The 22,814-nt window shown below is 31.9% G+C and overlaps 3 protein-coding genes across 3 annotated transcripts; all 3 read right to left on the bottom strand.

Moving 5' to 3' along the window:
• Positions 1–2,358: 2,358 nt before the first annotated feature.
• Positions 2,359–6,652, bottom strand: LOC102608349 (vicianin hydrolase-like). Its single transcript, XM_006483611.4, has 13 exons — positions 6,446–6,652; positions 5,886–5,955; positions 5,314–5,372; positions 5,096–5,171; positions 4,756–4,833; positions 4,515–4,602; positions 4,111–4,363; positions 3,817–3,932; positions 3,479–3,696; positions 3,350–3,381; positions 3,072–3,174; positions 2,832–2,934; positions 2,359–2,666 (listed from the first exon to the last, which is right to left on the bottom strand). The coding sequence occupies exons 1-13, from the start codon at positions 6,638–6,640 to the stop codon at positions 2,498–2,500; spliced, it is 1,560 nt and encodes a 519-aa protein (XP_006483674.1). The 5' UTR covers positions 6,641–6,652; the 3' UTR covers positions 2,359–2,497.
• Positions 6,653–9,326: 2,674 nt separating this feature from the next.
• LOC102629593 (beta-glucosidase 12-like) lies at positions 9,327–13,289 on the bottom strand. Its single transcript, XM_006482767.4, has 13 exons — positions 12,784–13,289; positions 12,556–12,625; positions 12,133–12,191; positions 11,980–12,055; positions 11,544–11,621; positions 11,355–11,442; positions 10,999–11,254; positions 10,718–10,833; positions 10,381–10,598; positions 10,246–10,277; positions 9,991–10,093; positions 9,778–9,886; positions 9,327–9,661 (listed from the first exon to the last, which is right to left on the bottom strand). The coding sequence occupies exons 1-13, from the start codon at positions 12,949–12,951 to the stop codon at positions 9,493–9,495; spliced, it is 1,542 nt and encodes a 513-aa protein (XP_006482830.1). The 5' UTR covers positions 12,952–13,289; the 3' UTR covers positions 9,327–9,492.
• A 4,031-nt stretch (positions 13,290–17,320) lies between these two features.
• LOC102629873 (beta-glucosidase 13-like) lies at positions 17,321–21,418 on the bottom strand. The gene is made up of 13 exons (XM_025101180.2): positions 21,177–21,418; positions 20,906–20,975; positions 20,745–20,803; positions 20,528–20,603; positions 20,327–20,404; positions 20,111–20,198; positions 19,114–19,369; positions 18,905–19,020; positions 18,500–18,717; positions 18,356–18,387; positions 18,144–18,246; positions 17,947–18,055; positions 17,321–17,814 (listed from the first exon to the last, which is right to left on the bottom strand). The coding sequence occupies exons 1-13, from the start codon at positions 21,393–21,395 to the stop codon at positions 17,646–17,648; spliced, it is 1,593 nt and encodes a 530-aa protein (XP_024956948.2). The 5' UTR covers positions 21,396–21,418; the 3' UTR covers positions 17,321–17,645.
• Between the last annotated feature and the right edge of the window lie 1,396 nt (positions 21,419–22,814).

The following is a 22,814-nucleotide window of genomic DNA, read 5'->3' on the forward strand; positions in this document are numbered from 1 at the left end:
ACTTATTAATTAGCCCCCGTTAAATCTATTAAAGAAGCCTTATTAAATTTACAAAAATAGTCCCATAAACTCATAAACCCAAAAAATTTATATTTTAATTTTGATAATTATAAAAGCCTGCACTTTGATCGGTAATTCATATGGGTGATTTTACTATTATTTAATTTAGAACCCATAAAATCTATTAAAGTAAAATTTATAAACTTATTAGCACATAAACTTTTAGTTTTCACAACTTGTCATTATGTAATTTAGTTCCCAATAAATTATTTTTTTGGATATGCCACTAATTGAAACCATATATATAATAGAATTAATATGCTTAATGAAATGCTTATGTGCATTTATATATGAAAGTATATCAATTAAAGTATTTGGTAAACATATATTTTTATAGGCAGAAATTACTAGGAGAGGAAGAATCTTATCGGTAGACCAATATTTGGTAATTAAAAGATTAAATCCCATTTTTCTTCAATGTGGAAATAAATTAAAAGTATCTGTAAAATAATCCATTAAAAGATAGCAAATCAATTTATTGATACTAGCCCAATGTTTAGCTTACCATGAGATTTTAATGAGGGGTTCGATCTAGTGATTTTCCAATAGAATTTTTTATTGTTAACTTGATTCAAATTTGGAGAAAGTAGAAAGGTAAAACAATCAATTTAGAATTTGCGCTCACCCATATTAACTTATATAAGAAAATGAATACTTCTCCTATAACAAATATATATATAAAGAGAAATACTTTTGCTATAAGAAATAATTATTGTATATAGGAAGATTGGATTCACTTGTTTATATAACACAATAATCAATTTCAGTTTTTAATGTCAGAGAAACGGTATGTCTATTAAGAGATTGGGTGTGAGAAAATACTAAAATAATTATAATAATTTTTCATAGAGTACATTTTGCCGTAGTTTTTCTCTAATATTGGAGTTTTTCATGTAAATTCTTGTGTTACATGATGGTCTTTATTCTCCATCTATTTTCTTTTCATTATTTATTTAATATTTTTACTTGCAAGATCTTGAATGGGATTAGAAATTTCTTAAGTCCTAACAAATATGTACATGAGATGGTAGTTAAAAGTGAGAGAGAGGAAGGAATTCGAAATTATCACAGATTGGTTTAAGTACACATGCAACAAGAAATGAATAAAAAAAGAATAATGTTTTATAATTCTATGATTTTTTTGAATAATATTAAAATTATGGATTAACTAGACAACACCGCTTAACATTATCGTTCACCATAAAGTGAGCATTGTATCCACTAGATCATTATTCTATATATGTGGGTGTGTGTGCATGCGCACGCACGCGTGTGTGTTCCAATCTAAGAACTAGATTTTGAAAGTCCAAAAAAACTATTAAACAATATGATTTAATAGTTTAATTTTGCTGAAAGATATTAAACTATATGATTTAATAAAAGTGTAACGGCATTATGCATTGTACTTAAATCATATGTCTTAATCATTTTTCTAGACTTTGATATATATATATATATATCAATCTTTCTCTACAGGAGGCGCCCTCTATTAAACCTCACGGTTTAATAGTGTGTCCATATTAAAAAAAAAAAAAAAGGACACACACCTAAAAAATGATTACACACACAATAGGAGAATCTCTTATTTTATTGACAAGTTAAAAGTTAAAAAATTGCTACAAAATAAAATAATATACTAGAGTATGTATTACTCCATCTTTTGGCTTGTCCCTATTCAAATAATAGATTCTCGTATTATAAAATTAATCTATAAGCCAATCTTGCGAAGACAACAAAATATTCACAGATGCAATCATATAATAATGCAAAAATACTAAAAATACAAAATAAAACTAAGATATTATAAAATTAATTAATTATTTTACATTTTTTCTCTTACACCTTATGATGTAATAATTAATTATATATATATAATAATTTTTATGTTTAAAAAGCATTGTTCATGACAATTCTTTAAATAATTCTTTAGGGAAGGAAAACGCTCAACCGGTCATATATCTGTCAAGAAATAAATATTCAATCTATTCATGGAACAGACCACATGCTTATCATTATCGATTTGGGGGACGGTCTAGGCCATGGCCGTAGAAGTCGTCACGTATATATTAAAATGCTGCAGTGCCAAAAGAAATTTAATCCTCTAAATTAGCTAACGTGGTGATGGTGACCATTACAATATGTTAATTGGGACTCGATTTTTCCGTTTAACTTTAATTACTAACCCCAAAAAATGTGACATTTTTCTTTGAGTAGGTTTGTATTTATATTCTATTGGAAATTGCTTGCTTGCTTTTTTTCTAGCTGTCGCAATTGGCTGGTAAACTATAAATAAATAAATAAATAATTGCTTTCAATTTCAATTTCTTTATTAGCAGGAGCTTTTAGAACTGGAAGAGAATAAGAGTACAATAATTGATCTCTTGCCAGCTACAACAGCCTAATTAAGAATGGCTCTCAAATCTCAACTTTTAACTCACTAATTTAGTAGGAACATTTTGAACCAATAAGCGGAGTATTTGAGGTACCGTCTCAAATGATTCTTGAAATCAACATAAGTGATACCAAATCGAACAGTATAACCCGCATCCCATTCAAAATCGTCCCAGAATGTCCATATATAGTATGCCTTCACATTAACTCCCTCCCTGCCACAATTTATTAATTATGAAACATTTTATTAATTAATTTGCATTTAATTTTTCTCTGAATCTAATAACTAAGAATAAAGCTAGCTACTAATAATCGGTCGAGTATTACTATAATCATAGTATTATAATAATAGAGTGCATAGTGAATTCAAAATTACTCACTTAATTGCTTTTAAAAGATATTCTAGGTGGCTATGAAGATATCTTATCCTCATGCTATCCTTTAGAGCAACTTTTAGTGGCAATGAAGCGTCATCTGCCAAGCCTGCAAAAATAGAGAACAACTAACATGATCAGCAAATAATTGAGCCATGCATCTTAATAAAACTGGTTATTAATGTTAGTTATATATACCCCCAACAAATTTAAAGAAAGAAGAGAGATAATTATTATTTATGTTACCATTCTCAGTAATGTAAATGGTTGGATTGTTGTACTTTTTCTTTAGATATAGCAAAAGCTCCTGAAGTCCCTTTGGATGAACGAAAAGCCAGCCCAAGGCAGTCTATTAAGAGGGGGAGGGGGGGGAGGGAATTAGCATTAATTGACACATTACCGTACATAAGCCAACAGATCAACAGCTCATCGGTACATATATACGTTCATTATTTTGGTAATTACTTAAGAGTAAATTGAAAAAATAAGTGTCAAGTGTCAAGTATGCGTAGACATCTATATACCGGTGAGCCGACAGGAACTCCATCTCTTTCAGCTGTAACAAAAGAATAAAACAGGTGGTGAGCATGAGTTCATATATATATATAGAGCAAGTAACAAGAGTAGTGGCAGGCTAAGGCTGGGGTACGTACTCGTGAGATTGACTTGCCGGTCAGCGGTGTAACTAAGTTGAAAAGCGTTGGGCGGAGGAGCAGCGTCTGCATAATTCGTTGTGTAGTAATTTACGGCAAGAAAATCGAATGACCCTTTTACCAACGTTGATTCACCTTCCGTAAATTTTGGTAGTCTTTTCCCCACTATTCTTCTCATGCTTTCAGGGTAATTTCCAAATGTCACTGGATCCGCAAACCTGTACACCTTTACGACTTTACGTTACGTGGTCGATGATCAATAATACATACTGTAATTATTAATCATTTCATTTCATTTTTTACCAATTCCAAGACTCTCTCTCAAGCACACTACTCACCATCCGAAAAAGAAGTCTCTTGCTCTGGACGCAGCCTGTCGACTGGCAGCTGTCTTGAATTTTGGTTCAAACCAATGAGTCAAAATCGTAATTCCAATTTTGCCCTTTTGATATGGCTGCACATAAACATGCACGGCCACAAAGAACGCACATATATAAGAAATATTTCAATTATTCATCCTCATCCTCCTCGACCTTTTTTATATATGTGCTCATTAATTAGCTAATAATATATATACATATTCAATTTTTAATTGCAACAGGCTGGCTAGGAATTTGTATAATACGAAAAACCTGATACTTGTGCTTGTACAAATTGACAAGAGCTTCATGAGAAAGGAGCATGGTGTGGGCAGCAATATAGGGTTCCGTGGCGGAATCGCCAGCGGTGCAATTCCCAACGTAATTAGAGCATCGACCAGGAGCAAAGCTTCCACCATTGTATCCATTCATCACCATTCCATTTGGTTCATTCATACTCGCCCACAGCTTTACTCGGTCACCATATGTTTTGAAGCAAAAATCCCCGTAGTCTACAAAATCTTTCCTGCATGCGCCCCTCCCAGTTGTCACAACCAGAATTAAGCTAAAATTCAAAGTCTTACATATATATGATGTAAAATTAATTATTCTCTCAGTGCATGCATGCATGTGCTGATCATCAGGCAGGCGCATGCATGCTTTTAATTACAACTCACACTATTTTGGGACTTAGGAATCCGCCGTACTCTTCTTCGAGTGCTTGTGGAGGATCAAAATGGAGTAAAGTCACAAAGGGTTTGATATCTGCGCATAGTAATCGACAATAATCCTTTAGTTTATTTGATTTTTTGTCATGTAATCATGTATTTTGAATGTATCTATATAATGATTAAAGCAAAAATTAATAGAGGTGAAATAAATTAAAAGAGAGAGTAGTGGTTGGAAATTTGATTTGACCATTGGCAAGAAGCTCGTTGATGAGGTCATTGTAGAACTTGACGCCTAGTGGGTTCACTCCCCCACTAATTTTTCCCTCTGAAATAAAAAATAGTTATTAATATCACTGTTATCATCACTTGATTATGAAGTGTGGATTTTTTTAATGTTTATATTTTAAATAACATCTTCCTTTGGGACATTTTATTTGTTCCATTATTAAGGTAATAACTAATCCCATTAATTACAATCTATTAAGTGCTCAAGATTATAATGACTTCATTTTAATAAGTTGAACCTTTAAACCTAGATGATCATGAAGAACGAAATTAATTTGAAAAAATTCAAATGATCATCTTACTAGGTAATATTCTGGTCCATGAGATGGAGAATCTGAAAGAGTCTAAGCCAACCTTTTTCATCAGCTTAATGTCCTCCTGCAAAATGCATTAAGATGTCTCAATTTTTTTCATAAGAGGAATGTTCGTGCTTAATTATCCGAGGGAAAGTGAAAAGATTAAAAACGGAGAAAGCACTTTTCACAGTTTCATGTAAGTATGATCGGCCAAATTAACAAACCTTGTAATGGTGATAAAAACCACTAGCTATATCTCCAGTGCTCCGATCAAACATTTTCTCTGCCATTCCATGGTACGATTCACCCATTTTCAATATCGCATAACAATTAAAAAGACAAAGTTATTAGTGAAACTTTACAAATGGCATACAAATTTCATGTACAAATGACCATATAAAAGTCAGGATTATATCTTAATATGAACGACTGCCACTTATGCTTGAATAACTGTTAATTATCAAGCGATGCCAAAAGAAAAACCAATGTCTATGCCACCAACAATAATGAAATGGAAATGGGATTTAAAACTTTGAAAATTAGGATGCCTGCACATTTTGAAAAATACGAATTTGAGATTAAAGAATACTAGTCGGTTGTAATTGAGTAGTGTATTGATGAACTAGACACCGTTGCTAGGCTTCAAATTAATATTTTAAAATATATCAATTTTCCCATGAGATTAAAAAAAATCCTAAAAAATTATGATTATTTGTTAGATGTAAAAGCTTAATTATGCACCAAGCACGATGGATGATTAATGATTAACTAGCAATTAGTAAACAAATCTAAAGACCTGGATGTTCTCTAACGAAAGTGTCCCATATACTCGGTCCCCTTCCATCTTCAAGTGCTGCTCCTTCAGACTGCGCAGGGAGCAAAGTTTTTACTTAATAGATTATTAAGACCTTGTTTGGCATTAAGATGCTGTAATTTTTGATTTACTGTTGTTGTGAAAAAAAAAGAATAATTATGAAAAAAAAATTAATAATTTGTGGTAAGTATAAATTTTAAATAATAATTTTGATAAAATTATTAAATATATAATAGATTTTTTATCATACAAGTGGAAAATCATATCAACATATCTTTTAATTTACAGCAACTAATGTTTACCAAATACTTTGGTGCTGTAACTTTTAAGTTACAACTAACCAACCTCAATGCCAAATTCAACTTAGCTCCATGTATAATAATGTTATATACGTACAGTATATATAGATGAATACAAGTGAATATGTGTTAAAACAGTTTTTCAAATGTTAGGTAAGCAAGATAATATGCAATTGAGATATCAGAAAAGAGCTGGATCCACAGAAGACTCTCTCTCACACAGATGCATATACATATCCTTACCTGGTAAGCAGCTGAGCCAGCGCCAAATATGAAGCCAGCAGGAAAACTAGTTCGGTTGAATGGCATTGAATATGGATAGTGACTTGGTTTCGCATTGGTGCCGTTAATACCATCCGATACAGTAGTGCAACCCGATTGCAAGAACCCGGCCACTGCCACCACGAATAAGAGCAAAACGCCTTGATCAAGTCCCATGATTAAGATTAATTATCCAATTAATGTCTCTGTTGCTAGTCACTCCCTTTATATAAATTTTTTTTGCATGCATGGCTGATGGCAGAAAAGCATGATTTTAATTGTGGGCCACATGCAAAGCCGCCCCTCCATTCAAAAATTTATCATTCATCTTTGCATGTGGTCCACGATTATCATGCTTTGTCTGCTATGTCTTCAATCATTTCAGCAAGCCATTAATTATTAAATTGAATTCATTGAATATATATGTATATTCTTAATGATCACTAAGTGCAATTTATAAATAAAAACTTATTGATAGTAAAAATTTGGTCATGCAGTAAGAGCTTAGAAAGAGCTATTTTTCTTAAGGAATGGGTTTTGAGAAAAGCTTTATGTCTTCAGGATTACAATGAAAAGAGTAAACAGCTTATAGTTGGAATCTTATACAAGTCGTCAGTGTTATTAGTGTAGCCCCTCGTAATGGCGTAATAATAAATAAACAATAAGAGAGAGAAGATGAGAAAAGACTTGAAGAGTATTCCATCTCCTCCTCGAATATACCATTTTCATTAAGTTTGGAAAAACTTATCTTTCATCTAGTAGAATTCAAGTTTATTGAGAAATAAGATTTGTATTGTTTTGACATACTTAGATTAGGATATGTTGTTGAATATGGGTCCTGAAACTTGAGGGTTTATTCATTTAGATCATAGGGTCGAATTTGGTAAAAATATGGGTATAACAAAAATTATCTGAAGTATAATTAAGTTTGAAAAACTTATTTTCTGTGTAGCTAGCAAGATTCGAGTTGGATGAAGATTAGTAATTGTATTGTTTTAATATGTTAAGATTAGAACATATTATTAATTATGGTTCCTTAGACTTGGGGTCCCGTCCATTCATTTATGTCATGGGGTCATGTTTGATAAAAATAACAAAAATATTGTCGATTTATTATTAACAAGATTTTAACTTTCAATAACAAACTAAATAGTGACAGCATTATTTATTATTTATCTTAAATATAAAAAAAGGGTTTGTGTATTCATCATCTTCGCGATTTATGTCCCACACAGCGATGTGATTGAAATCACGCATCACCTTCCTTCGTGTTTGTGATGAGATCAAATATAATTAATTCGTTGTTAATTTAATAATTTCACTATCAACAAAATTAATGAAGATTATTTTACAGGATAACTTAATAAATAGTAAAGTAGTTAGAGGGTTCAAAAGGGTACATTAGTAAATTCAATTATTGCGAGCCAAATTGGTTATTTGACAAAATCTAAATGGATACTAATTAAGGCAGCAAATCTGATTATAATTTGGGAGATCATATAAGTTACTAAAAAATAAGAACAGTAATAGTTAATACAAAGATGCACTAAACACACATGATTCACGACGATAATCAGCCGGCCCATGTTACTTAATTGAGCTGGACCTATCACATCAACTTGTGACCTAAGAAACACAATCCCATATTTATTCACTTCCAATATAAGAAACGTACCGTGCGTAAATTAGCACATCATCTCAATTCCCAAAGATGAACCAAAAAATTAACTTTCAGTTATATAGCAAGATTTTGAAACTTTAGCAGCTGAAATTGCCAGCCGCTCACCCAGTCATGTGATATTCCGAGAATCATTGATTATCGTCAGTAAGGATTTGATGTACCAGATTTAGAGTTATGAAAATAAAACCAATTTCTTCGTACGACAGGTCATGTGTCATGATTTCATTGGCTGAAACCTAGTGCGCCTAATGAAATCGTGACACATGATCCGTCGCACAATAAAATGTGTGCCCCTAGTTACAACTCTATGTAAGATTATATAGTATGTGAGTCCTGAATAAAATTTAGATCACGAGTAGTTGTCTCAATGAATTTGAATCTTTGGATCTCATACTAATATTAACTACATAATTTAAGCCACTCGGCCTTTGGCCGAGTGGTGAGAGCTGCTGCGCAGTTCGAACCCCTACAATGTATGTGGGGGTGTTTTCTTCCTCAAATAAAATTGAGTGAAGGCAGTCTGCTTCCTTGCCCCAGTGCGAGGAGTAGACATTCCTCGAATATTTGAGAGGGTTAAAATCTGGGCAGCGCTCCATTAGCATTGATGTATGTTGATCCCGGTTATAGTCTGATTTGTACATATCAGTTATATTCTCATATAATATGAGTTGTAATCTGAGCAATAGTCTCATGTAATAAAAAAAAAAAAAAACTACATAATTTAACAGACTTCTAGAGATGTCTACCACGTGTATCTTTATAATAGCATATAATTAAAATTAAATAGTTTAAAAAAATTGACACTTGTATATTTATAAAAATATATTATTAAAATTAAATTACTTATAAAGATATTTAACGTGCGTATTTATGATAACATATAATCAAAATTAAATTGCTTATACAAACATTTTACACGCATGTATCTATAATGATATATTATAAAAATTAAATTACTTATAATATATTTTTATCTAGTAATCATTAATCACATCCTTATATTTTACTTAGCAGAAGATCTTATTATAGAATCCAAATCCTGCCTTTGATTTGATTCCCTAAGCTTTGATATAATACTAATTGAGGCTAAAATGGGGATCCCATAGTTTTTTTATTTCTTTTTTCTTTTTAACTTTTTATTCTTAACTATATTACACACACACACACACACACACACATATATAGATAGATAAAATCAAATCTCTCCACAAACTTAGGGAATGAAGGATTTGAACCGTAAACCTAATACAACCCAAGGAGAAATTACAAGTTAAGCCAACACTACGTACTCACAAAAGATGGACAAATCATGATTGAAATAAATAGGTAGAGAAATCCACCATAGGGGCTACTTCTTCAGGAAATTTTTAAACCAGATGGCTGACTGTTTTGGATATCTTTTCAAGCCATTCTTGTAGTCTACGAAGTTGATGCCGAACCTCACACTGTAAGCTGAAGACCATTCGAAGTTGTCTAAAAGCGACCATGCAAAGTAGCCTTTAACATTTACACCCTCCCTGCAGTGATCACATAAGAAATTAGGGGCTCTTTTATCATCTCAAGTTCAAGTAAAAGTTATTTTTCAATCATATCAACATTATAACATAATTCCTTCGACAACAAAAAGACTCACTTCATGGCTATTTGGAGGAACGAAAGATGGCTATTGTAGTAATCTACCCTCATTGGATCCTTTAGGGCTTCCTCTAACAGTAATGAAGCATTATTAACCTCATCCATCCCTGAAAAAGAAACCGATCGATCCAGGAAACTTTGCTTCAATCATGAATATTTAGTTAATATGGCCGGGCTTTAATTTTTTATGAAGCAGCCAAGGAATTTTTACCATTCTCGGTAATGTAAAGTGTAGGATTGCTGTACTTTTCTTTTATATAAATTAAAAGATCTCGAAAGCCACTCGGATACACAAAGAGCCAGTTTGATGCAGCCTGTCAAAGATGATGTAAACAAATAATTATTGGATCTGAATATCGCTTTTTTTAAACAAGTCTACGCTTCTCTTTTGATTTATTTTAAATTTTTTTATTATATATGTAATGTTGATCAATTAAAAGTATCTCATAAATTATTTCCTGTATACCTGTGGACCAATCAGTTTCCCATTGCGCATGGCTGAAAAAGCAAACAAAACAAAGTTATGTAAACTATCTATATATCTGAATATCAACTGTAATACCATCTTGCAAAAAAAAAAAAGTGTTTCCTTTGAACTTACCGGTCAAATTAGCAAGAGAATCTGTTGTGTAGCTAATATTTATAGTATTGACAACAGGATTATTACGTGCATAATATGAAGTGTAATAATTCATTCCAATGAAATCGAAAGATCCTTTAAGCCTTGCAGATTGTTCTTCGGTAAATTTTGGCAATCTTTCTTTCACTAGGGTGTGCATGCTCAATGGATAATCACCGTTGATCACTGGATCCATGTACCTGTTAAACAATTCATCCAAGAGCCTATCTGTTAAAACTTTAATTAATTCCTTAAGATATAATTGTAAGTTAACAGGCATTTGATCATTGCTTTCAAATAAATAAACATATATACTGACCATCCAAGCATGAAATCAAGGGCCCTTTGAGCTGCCTCAACATCAGGTTTTTCATTGGAATAGGGGACGAACCAATGAGAATTTAATGTTATTCCAATCACACCCTTTTGATTCGCCTACACGTTTCATGTAAAGTTTTGTCAAACAGAGAAGAGCAAACAGGCTCGCTAGTTTATGGTTCATTCGTACTACATAAAGCTAAGTATTGTCAAACGGAGAAGAGCAAACAAGCTTGCTTATTTATGGTTCACTCGTACTACATATAGTTCCAAAAAACTCACCTGGTATTTTCGCTTGTAAACCTCTACAGCCGCTGCATGAGCAAGTAGCTGATGATGGCCAGCAAGATAGGGCTCTGTGGAAGAGTCTCCGACCTGGCATGCTTGGTTTTTATATTTGGAACACCGGCCAGGTGCACCATAACCTTCACTGTAGCCGCCAGTACTGTATGAATGAGGCTCATTCAAAGTGATCCAATGCTTAACGCGATCACCAAATTCTTTGAAGCAAATGTCCGCAAAGTCGCTAAAATCATCCCTAAAATCCAAAATGTGTAATGTCTAATAGGTAAGATGGCACCATTTTGTCAAATAAATATCGGAATATCTTGAAAAGAAAATGATAGCAAGTAACTTACACAATGTGAGGGCTTAAAAAGCCACCATATTCATCTTCTAGGCCTTGCGGAAGATCCCAGTGAAACAGAGTCACAAAGGGTTGCAGCCCTGCAACATTTAGATGTGCTTTGTCATTCAAGCAGGCAGTGTAACTTTGTAGAAGATTTTATATTTACATAGGTAATGAGAATGGGGTAAAAAATTATCACCATTTGATAGGAGCTCGTTGATGAGATTGTTGTAGAAACCAATTCCTTTCCTGTTCACTCCCCCACTTAGCTTTCCATCTGGTTAATTTACAGAGTTTGAAAATGGAAATTTTAAAGAAAAAAACTGAGCATTAAAATAAACACTAAATATAAGTAATTTCACAGTAGCGTACTCACTGTCATTAAATGGGAATGAAAATTAAATGGAAATCTAACATGAATATTGATAATGTTTTAATCAATGGTTTCCTCAAAGAATTTGGGATCTGCGTTTAAGAAAATATATATGAACATTGGCAGCCAAGAATTTCCATACTCATGTTGTGTTCTTTATATAAATTCAACCTAGCACCTCTGTACCAATTAAACAGTTTGACATTGACATTATTCAACTAAAGTTAGTCATTACCAATAAATATTAAATTGTTTAGCTTACTTGGTAATATTCTAGACCAAGAGATGGAAAATCTGAAAGCATCCAAATTCATTTCCTTCATAAGCTTCACATCCTCCTGCATGTTGCAATTAGTAATTAACCCGGAGCAAATTAAGAAGAGGAACATATGAAAAAGAATAAGCTCTGTCAAACCTTATAGCGATGGTAAAAATCAACTGCTACGTCTCCATTGTCACCGTGATTTGTTCTATCTGCAATGCAATGAGTATATGTATGTGTGTGTATATCTATATATAGAGAGAGAGAGAGAGAGAGAGAGAGATTCTGTTTTATTTCATGTAATTGAAATTATTAATGAATGAAGAATTTATGTGATATTTAAAATTCAAAAAAGAAGTTTGGATTTCTATTAATTGCATCTGCAGCGCACTCCTTGTGGTAATGCTGCAGGGGTGGCCACAATGAAATTTTTGGTAAGTGCCATTTAAGTTCTCTCGTTATTTTGTATGACTTCATATAATTCCCCTTATACATTGTATATTGCTAGAGTGATACAAACTCAATTGATAAATAATATGATTTAGAGAAATAAAAGAGAGGAATAAATCAACTAACCTGGGAATTTGTGAGTGAAGGTATCCCAAATACTAAGGCCCCTGCCATCCTCAGCTGCAGCACCTTCATACTGCAGCAATATACGTATTATGATAAAAAAAAAAAAATCAAACAGTGCCAATTTAGAAGCGAAGGCGAAGCCAATAAAAATGTATATAATAAAATTAGAGCGTTAATCTAGTTAATTAAATTTGTAGGTAATTAAGGGTAAATGCTGGCTATAGCTACCTGGTAAGAAGAAGCCGCTGTCCCGAAGATAAACTCTTTTGGAAAACAATTGCGATTGAGATTCGCATTGCCATCAATTCCTCTTCCAGTTGCTCTGTTTTGTGCTAATAATAATGCCACCACAACCAGGAGCATGCATCCTCCCACAAGAGACCTTTCAATTCCCATTGATTCTTCTTCTTCTTCTTCTTCTTCTTTTTGTTCTCCCCCAAAAAAAAACTAATTAATCAATAATTCCTTCTAATATGCATGCCCTCCACCGCACAAATTTTTCGCATTTTCTTACGCATTCATACCGTGAAATGGGACGCATGCAATTTGAGATCGACTGACCCTGATGTGGTATTATTATTATTATTAGTATTCATTTATGGGGAATTGCTACAAATTCGGAGGAACGCTTTCAGGTCTCCTCTCTCAGTCCATTCCTTATTTCCTTTAACCTTTCCCCTGTTTTATTAAAGAAAGTTTTATCTCAGCGGGTGGACTGCATGCGCAGGCTACCACTGACACGACACTCTTATCTATTAAGGTAGTGTTTGTTTGTTGGAGTGCGAGTGAGAAGTATGAATTTTTCGCATTCTAGTGTTTACTTACTAATTTTAAGGGGATAGTGGAAATCTCACTTCATGTGACCTACTTTTTTTAAAGTGGGGAGTGAGATTACCACTTCTATGAGGAGAGGTGGGAGTAGGAATCCACTCCCTCCTCTTCTATTTTTATCCTTACATTTAATTAAATAAAATAAATAATATTTAATAAAATAATATCATATTTATTTAAATAATATTATTATATTATTTTATAAATTATACTTATTAAAAATAATAATTTATATTGATTCTAAGTTAAAATTAATTAAAAATAATATTGTTATACTCATAGAGAATTAATAATATTACTATATACTCTTTTTATTTGAAAATATAATAATATTATTTTTATTTAAAAATAATAGTATTATATTTATTTAATATTAGTAATTAATAATAATCAATATTTTATTCTAAGAAAATATTAATTTTGTATTATATTATTAATAATAATATTTCATTTGTGTTGCTCTTAATAATAATTTTGTATTTACATAATTAAAATTAAAATTAATAAAAAAATTATGTACATAATTAAAAATATTATTAATTATTATTAATTTACAAATATAATAAAATAAATATTTTATTTTTCAAATCTATTTTATATTAATTTTGTAATTAAAAACTATAATTCTTTAAATAAGGATAAAATTGTAATTTAAAATCATTTACTACCAAGTCCATGCTCTCATTCCAGTTTAAGTAAACAACCTACTCCCACTCCCACTCTACACTCTTAATCCCAAGATTCCCACTTCAATCCAAAATGTAAACGCAACATAAAAGTTTCTACATATTACCCTATTTTTCTTTTTTCTTTTTTCTTTTTTTAAATCTTCCATATGCACGCATCTCTCCTTTCAAATATCAAAATAAATAAATAAGTAATGCTCGAATAATTAAACTTCCCTTAAATCTTTTGTTTTTCTTTTATTTTCTTAATTTAATAGGCTTTCATCAGATATATATAAAAAAAAAAAAGATCTCACTCGTTTAACAGTTAACACTAACCCTTCTAATCATCGATTCTTTCCACCTAATATCATTTCCACTCATTGAATATGTTGAAAAGTCAAAAAAAAAAAAATTTGACATGCATAACCTTCTAGCCGCAATATTGGAAGTATTGCCGAAGCATGTGGCTGGATTATAGAAATTGAAACCAAATGAGTTGGTGAAGTTTGTGACAATTTGGCAAATTATTGGTGAGCACCGAATTTATAATAGGGCAAACTATTATCTTTTCTGATGAAATAGAGTGAGTTTTTTCATTTGTAATGCATCCCAAAAATTTGTTAAGCTATAAGTTTTTAAGTTTTTGAGAAAAGTGTGTCTGGAAAATTTATTTTTTTTGTAGAGTGTGAGAGTACTGGGTATATTTGAGTTTACGAAAAGTGAGATTCGTTACTCAAATATTTGTACTCTATTAATTGTTAAATAAACAATTATTCTTTCTTGCCTCCGTGTATGTAGGTTTAATTACCGAATCACGTTACATAATTGTGTCTTTTATCTTTATGTAATTATTTGGTACGCTTGATTCCGCATTCCGCGCACAACAAAATCTCATTATATTAATCTCATTGAATCTCGTTATATTAATCTCATTGAATATTTTTTCACTATACATACTCATAAAACTATTCACCGCATGTCTCAAGTTAATCTTATTGTCGAAACTCAATTTCCTATCTTTGTTTGTGTTAAGATTTCAAAAGCTGATTCTTACTCCACTTTTTTCTTTTTTTTTTTTGCTAATTTGTGCTTGGCTTTCACTTTTCAATTTTTACAACCGGTTGAAGACCATGAGAAACGCATGCCATCACAATTTCATGTTTTTAGCTTTGTTTCATGTATCTAGGGTCATTGGCTTAGCTTCGTGCCGTACTATAATTAGATTGATCCAAACCTATTTAATAATTGTGTCAAAATATTAAGGTACTAACTAGTCCAAGTCAATTTGAGGTGGACCACACTTATTTGATTCCTATTTTTACTCTTATTTTATAAAATAAATATTATTAATAATTCTGATTCCGAATTTTGATATCATAACCTAAGAAGTAAACACATATTTCACTATTGAAATTCTAATTTTATCAAGATTTTTATCTATTAGAGGAAAGGTTAACTTTAGGTTCTTTCTATTTCTATTTTATTTAGATTAATTATAAATATATTTTTACAAATTTTTTAAGACGTTAAAAACATCATCTTTTAATTGGTTAGGTTAGAGGGTTTGGGTTGATTCATAACAATTACTCATTTAATAATCATATTATTATCTATATAAATAGGTCAAAAACTTGAACTCTAACCCAATTAAAAAAAAAAAATTGTATTGACCTAAATTCAAACATGGAATAATCATGTCAAATTTGATGACTCAATCCTGTTTATTAACGTGCCTATTGAGTAAACAAATTGTGTTAAATTTTACCAGCTCACTACGTGTACATACATATCTCAAGCATGACGCATGCATTGGGTGATTGTTAAGAGTAATTAATATACTATTTTATTTACTTAAGTTAAATTCTCTTCAATAAGGACATTATTGCATTTTTATAAGAGTAATGATATAGTCACAAACTCTTGTACAAACTTACCTTGTACAAACTGATGTGACGTGATAAAATTAGTTGAATTAAATATCTCTTGACCCATATGATTTATTTTTATTATTTTGTATTTTTATTCAACTAATGAATTAATGCCACATCAATTTGTATAAGAGTGTGTGGCTGTATCATCACTCTTATAAGAGATTTGAAACTTTCATGTATCTTTCTTTCAACAAAAAAAAAAAATGGGTGTTAAAGAGAGATAATGATATTTTATTGTCTAATATTAACACAGAACATGCACAAATAAATTGTTTTGCTGCTTCTGTTGCTCGATCGACGATCATATTATATATATATATATATATATATATATATATAGAAGTTCTTGATTGGTTTTGTGTGTGAGAGTCATGAAACCATAATTAACTTTTAAAAAAAATGATCATCATGTTTTCCTCTCATTCGGCTTTAAATTAAATAAATCTGCCGATAAAATATTGGTTTCATGATCAGGGGGATTCATGACCCATTGTTAATTATATTTCTGTAAAGCAACAATAGATTTTTATTTCATGTACGAGATTAGAAATTAAAGAAATGAAAAAAAAAACACTTTTTTTTTCATTTCCATTTGACAGGATGCTGTCTCAACCAAGAGTGGACCTCAATTACTTTGCAAAGTTTAATTTTGCCAGTGAAGAAATTGCAGCCGAGTTGTGCAACTATTTTTACCAATTTGTTCACCTCTTCAATTCCTTCTAATGATTCGATTGATGATGCTATTAGCTGTTTGTAGCCTAAAGTAACGGAGGATATGAACCAGATCAGATGTTACACAAAGCCTGTATTGGGGGAGATACTTGTTAAACCCTGTTTTATATGCATCCCTGCAAAATATTATTAGTAACTTTTAGGTTTCTCTATTAAACGTAACTTTAATTGAGTTACTCTATTAATTATCTTTAATTAGAGGGAAGCTAGGGAAATGAAGGAAAAAAAAATTGTATGACTTTTAACAAAATAACTTATAAATTTAAAAATTATGTACATATGTTAAAATATTATTAGTTAGTAGTTTCATGTTAGATTATGACGTGAAACATCACGCTAGAATTTCTCCTGTCCACAAATTTTTCACAATCAAAAAATGAATTATTTTTTACAAATTTTAATCTTATCCTATGGTCATGTTTGTTCAAAATTCAAACAAAACCTTAACGCTCGCTACGTGGCACAACAATAAGTCTTATAGTAAAACCCATTAAATCTAATATTAAAATATAATAAAATCACACAAAAAAAAAACCCTCTACTCTACCAAATGTCAGAACTCAATCAGTGGAACCCACATTATTTTTGTCCTGGGGCCACACGTTAATAAGAAAACATTTTTTTTTCTATTTTTTTTTATTCTTTTTGCCATGGGGACCTCGGGAGATGCAGCCGTTTAAAAGAAACCAAAATTTGACAACATGTATAAAAAAATTTACAGAGACGGACAGAAGATTTGCATACACTTTGTCTACGCCTTATCTAATCCAAAAGACAAACACAGCAAACGTAAGGGATTGATTCATTTTCCTTGAAAGCCTGAAAATTTCCCACCTCTTTGGGGCTGAACAAGAAGCTGCGACGAATGTGATTTTTGCTAAATTGAGAATTGTCAAACTTAAGATTGATTATCCATGCAGTACTAGCTCTACTTTTTCAGGAAAGTCTTGAACCAGATGGCTGAGTGTTTGGGATATCTTTTCAATCCATTTTGATAGTCAACGAAGTAGAGTCCGAACCTCACACTGTAACCAGAATACCATTCGAAGTTGTCCAAAAGCGACCAGGCAAAGTAACCTTTAACATTGACACCCTCCCTGCAGACACCATTTATGTGTACCAAAAATTACATTAGGAGCTCTTTCTTTTAAGTTTCATCTCAACTAAATAACTTGCGAGATTGTAATTTTCACACACACGCACACACATATCAACTACGAAAAACTCACTTGATGGCTTTTCGGAGGAACAGAAGATGGTTTTTGAAGTAATCCAACCTCATTGGATCCTTCAGGGCTTCCTTTAGGGGTAAGGTAGCATTATTAAAATCATCATACCCTGAAAAACAATAAGTTATATTGGTGAAAATTGATTTCAATTATAATGTTATAAGCTTTTATATGAAGCTGGGAAGGATTTTGTTTACCATTCTCAGTAATGTACAGTGTAGGATTGTTGTATTTTTCCTTTATATAAATCAGAAGATCTCGGAAGCCTCTCGGATAGACATAGAGCCAGTTTGACGCAGCCTATGAAATATAATGAAAATGGATTTTTTAAAATACATGTCAACGCGTCTTTTTTTTTTTTTTTCAATCACAAAAACAAAATATAATTAAAAGTTCTTGCATTTTATACCTTTGGACCAATAAGTTTCCCATTGCGCACAGCTGGAAAAGAAAATTATATGAAATTAGATACATTCACAGTATCAGCTGGAATACCTTCTAGTTGATCTCTTCAAACTACTGAAAATAATTTACAATATTCATTTCAACTTACCAGTCAAATTAGCTTGAGAATCTGTTGAATAGCTAATATTTATGGAATTGGCAACAGGAATATCAACTGCATAATTTGAACTGTAATAATTCATTCCAATAAAATCAAAAGATCCTTTGAGCATCACAGATTGTTCATTAGCGAATTTTGGCAGTCTTTCTCTCACAAGTGTGCGCATGATGAACGGATAATTCCCGTATATCAGTGGATCCATATACCTGAAAAGATTGGACCAGATTTAAAATCATTGAGATATTCCAAGTTTATAAGCATCAAGAATATAGAGTTCTTCATATTAATAAACTATGGATTTATGCAAATTTGCTTGCAACTAGATAATAACAACAAAAAATCATGAACTCCATATTGGAGTTCTACGGTGGCAATATACATAGATACACTTACATTCCAAGAAAGAAATCAAGGGCTCTGTCAGCAGCCTCAACATTAGGTTTTTCATTGGAATAGGGTACCATCCAATCTGAAATTAATGTTATTCCAATCTTGCCCTTTTGAATTGCCTAAAGTATCCAAGTAAAATTTTGTAAAATATACAGAACAGAGCTTAGTGATCATATATTTATTTTTTGGATATATGGATATAAAATACTCACTTGGTATTTTTCCTTGTAAACTTTTACAGCTGCTGCATGAGAAAGTAGCTGATGATGGCCAACAATATAAGGCTCTGTGGAAGAGTTCCCAGCCTGGCATGCTTTGTTTACCCATTTGGAACACCGTCCTGGTGCATCGGTACCCTTATTATAGCCATTACTACTGTATGAATGTGGCTCATTTAAAGTGATCCAATGCTTTACGCGATCACCAAATTCTTTGAAGCAAAGCTCCGCATAGTCTTGAAAATCAGCCCTGCAATTCAAAATATGATGTCTAATAGGTCAGATGGGTCCATCTATCTATGGCAGTTCTGCTGCACTGTGTTAAGGAAGCACACCACTCACCAAAGTCAAAGAAGTAAGAAAGCTGATGTAGCAAGCCAGATCAGCTGAGTTAGTTAAGGGAATGACAACTGAACAGAGTAGGTTACAGAGACTGTACCACACAAGTTCCTTGTGTGGTATTCAGTTTTGAGTTTAGTTATATTAGCTTAGCTTGCTGAGGGAGTTTTCAAGTTGTATAAATAGCTACGTGTACAGCATTTTCAATTCAACAAGCTTAGTTTGTTGAGCTTTCATCTCTAACTAGGTACCAGAGCCACACAAATGGGAAAACTTCAAATGAGTTGTGTGTTTGTTTCCGACAATGGTTCTGTTATTCTGTATGTGTTGAATTATGAGTGTTTTGGTTTTGATCAGTCAGTTGATCTGATTGCGAGTGCCGTCCTAATCAGTTGTGGTCTCTTGATTATTATTTTCACTTAAGTCAATAGAAGCAGATACAGTTGTTTGATACAAGTAAAGGAAAGTAAAGGTACAGGAATTAATAATCTTTCTGATTCTTTGATTAGGATTTGGTAAAGCTTTCATCTAGCTATGAATCAATAAGATGACATGATAAGCTATGTAAATTTTACAAGATTGATGAAGACACTTATAAACAAAGAAGTACTGTTTTTTTGAAAAAAAAAAAAAAGAAGAAGAAAAAACTTACACAATGCGAGGGCTTAAAAAGCCACCATAGTCATCTTCCAGGGCCTGTGGAAGATCCCAGTGAAAGATAGTAACAAAGGGTTGCAATCCTGCAACCGATTTCATTTAACAATATATAATTAAATCTGCTTAATATATATATCTCCACACATATTTATAGACTTAAAGAGTTAGGTAGTGATGACTGATAGGAAGGGGTCAAAATAAAGATAATCACCATTTGAGAGGAGCTCGTTGATGAGATTATTGTAGAAACTAATGCCTTTGTTGTTCACTCCACCACTTAGCTTTCCATCTGATTTGTAGAGTTCCAAAACATATATTTGTTTTATAGATTCAGATCAATTATTAATTGAAAACAATTCATAAAGCTAGCGATCATCACTTTTATAATAAATATAAATATTTCTGAGCTTACTTGGTAATAATCTAGACCAGGAGATGGAGAATCTGAAAGCATCCAAATTCATTTCCTTCATAATCTTCACATCTTCCTGAATCTCACAAGACATAATCTTAATCAGCTCGGTGACTAATTTATAATTAATAAGCGATTTATTATTTGAGAATTCATGATCATCCAAAACGTAAACACGGCAACAAATGTGCTTAAATAAGAAGAGAGAAAGAATTACTTTATAACGATGGTAAAAATCAACCGCTATGTCTCCGTTGTCATGATTTTTTATCCTATCTGCAATGGAAAGTGAGGATAACAAATCCACACGAAATCTGCATTTAGGCATCCGCCGCCCTGGAATTTCTAAAGGAATTATATATGTGTATAGTTATTAACCTGGGTATTTGTGAGTGAATGTATCCCAAATACTAGGTCCCCTACCATCCTCAGCAGCAGCACCCTCGTACTGCAAAACAAACACATTTTATTCATGTATGAATTAAGATTGACATTGACATGCGATAGAGTTGGAGGGAGGCACAGGCACAGCACAGCCAATTAATAAATATATGGACGCGTACACCTAATACTTAGTTACTACACTAGGGTCTAGGGGTCGAGGCAGGAACAGTTCTTGTTCAGTTTGTGAAAACATGACAATTAGTACCTGATAAGCAGCAGCGGCAGTCCCGAAGATGAACCCTTTTGGAAAACAACTACGATTGAATTTGGAAGAGGACTCAACATCATCGTCAAAATGACCACTTGCCAACGCAATGCCTATCTCGTGCTCGGTTTCAACTAATAACCAAGCCACCAGGACGATGAACAACCACTGCACCTGGACAGCAAAGCCTTTAAAGTTAATACCCATTTGGTTTAACATCTGAACAACAAAAAAATGTGCACCGACTCACTACACCTTCTACCTTCATATATGGTGAGAACTGAGAAAATCGATGTGACGAAATTTATGCATACGATACGATTGACATTGCTTTGACCCACTCCTTCTGGCCCTCCACTCCTTACTCCTTCCTTATCAATATCTGTGTCCGGAGCTGGCTAAGTTACAGATTCTGTAACATACAGATCCAACTTAGCCAGCTCCTGATTGGTTAGCTAGCTACCAAACACAAATAATTGTATGCTTTTTCTCCATATGCAGGACAGGTGTGGTGCATGCATTGGGTGCGTATGTTACCGAATCTGTAAGGTAGACAGGTCCATCTGTGTCGCTCTATCGAAAAAAAAAATATCTGGGTCGCAATTTTTGTTTTTTCAATTTCTCTTAGGGTCGGATGAATAAAAAATGAATAAAAAGAGGCATGAGATGTCTAAATAACTCTTTACCTAGCCGTATTTGAGTCTCAATTAAAATCTTAATACAATGTCTCATTCATTTATAAATGTTAAATTTTATTATTTATAATCTAATAAATAAATGTTACATCACATAAATCTCAAATTATAATTTAAATATTAAAATGTCTAACATTACTCAACTTTTTTAACCTCCTCACTAGTCACTACTTTCTTAATATTAATTTAGTGCATATATAATGAAAAAGAATTACTATCACGACAAATGAATGACATGTAAATGTGGCAAATATCATCAATGTTATAATATATAATAATATAGAAAAGGAAAAATCCCCAAATGACAATGCAATAATGACAATATGGAAGAAAATCTCAATTATATAGCAAGTATCACGAGCATTAATTATAGTGTGTCACATTACAAATATAGAAAAAAAATCTCAAATTATATACACAGGTGTGGACACCCTCATTTTTTTTTTAATGCACACATGCTGTTAAACCCTGCAACTTTAAAATTAATTTTTAATGTACTAAAAAATCGTGTAATTTAATAATATTAAAAATTAACTCTATTAATTCACATGAAAAAAATGAAAACTTCTACGCTAGAAAATGACTATAAACTTCTCTTGCGACAACATTCTCACTTTAACAAAGTGAGAATGTCAGTAAAATACAAAAAAAAAAAACAAAGATTTCAATATATTGAAGACAATTTTTTTGTCTATTAATGTATTAAAATCTATATTTTTCTATATTTTATATCCTCATTAGATATATATATTCTCAGATGTTGGCAACCTCGTATTTTTTAGTGGGGATAGCTCTTAAGTCGTGTGGTTTAACAACATTAAAAACTAACTCTCTTAAACTGCATAATTTAAAAAACATGTCCGCATGAAAAAAAAAAAAAAAAAAGAGTGCTCACACTATATATATATGTTAGAATTAAGGTTGATTAAACTTAATTCTTTCC

This window comes from Citrus sinensis, chromosome 4 (genome assembly GCF_022201045.2).
Source record: "Citrus sinensis cultivar Valencia sweet orange chromosome 4, DVS_A1.0, whole genome shotgun sequence".
NCBI lineage: Eukaryota > Viridiplantae > Streptophyta > Magnoliopsida > Sapindales > Rutaceae > Citrus > Citrus sinensis.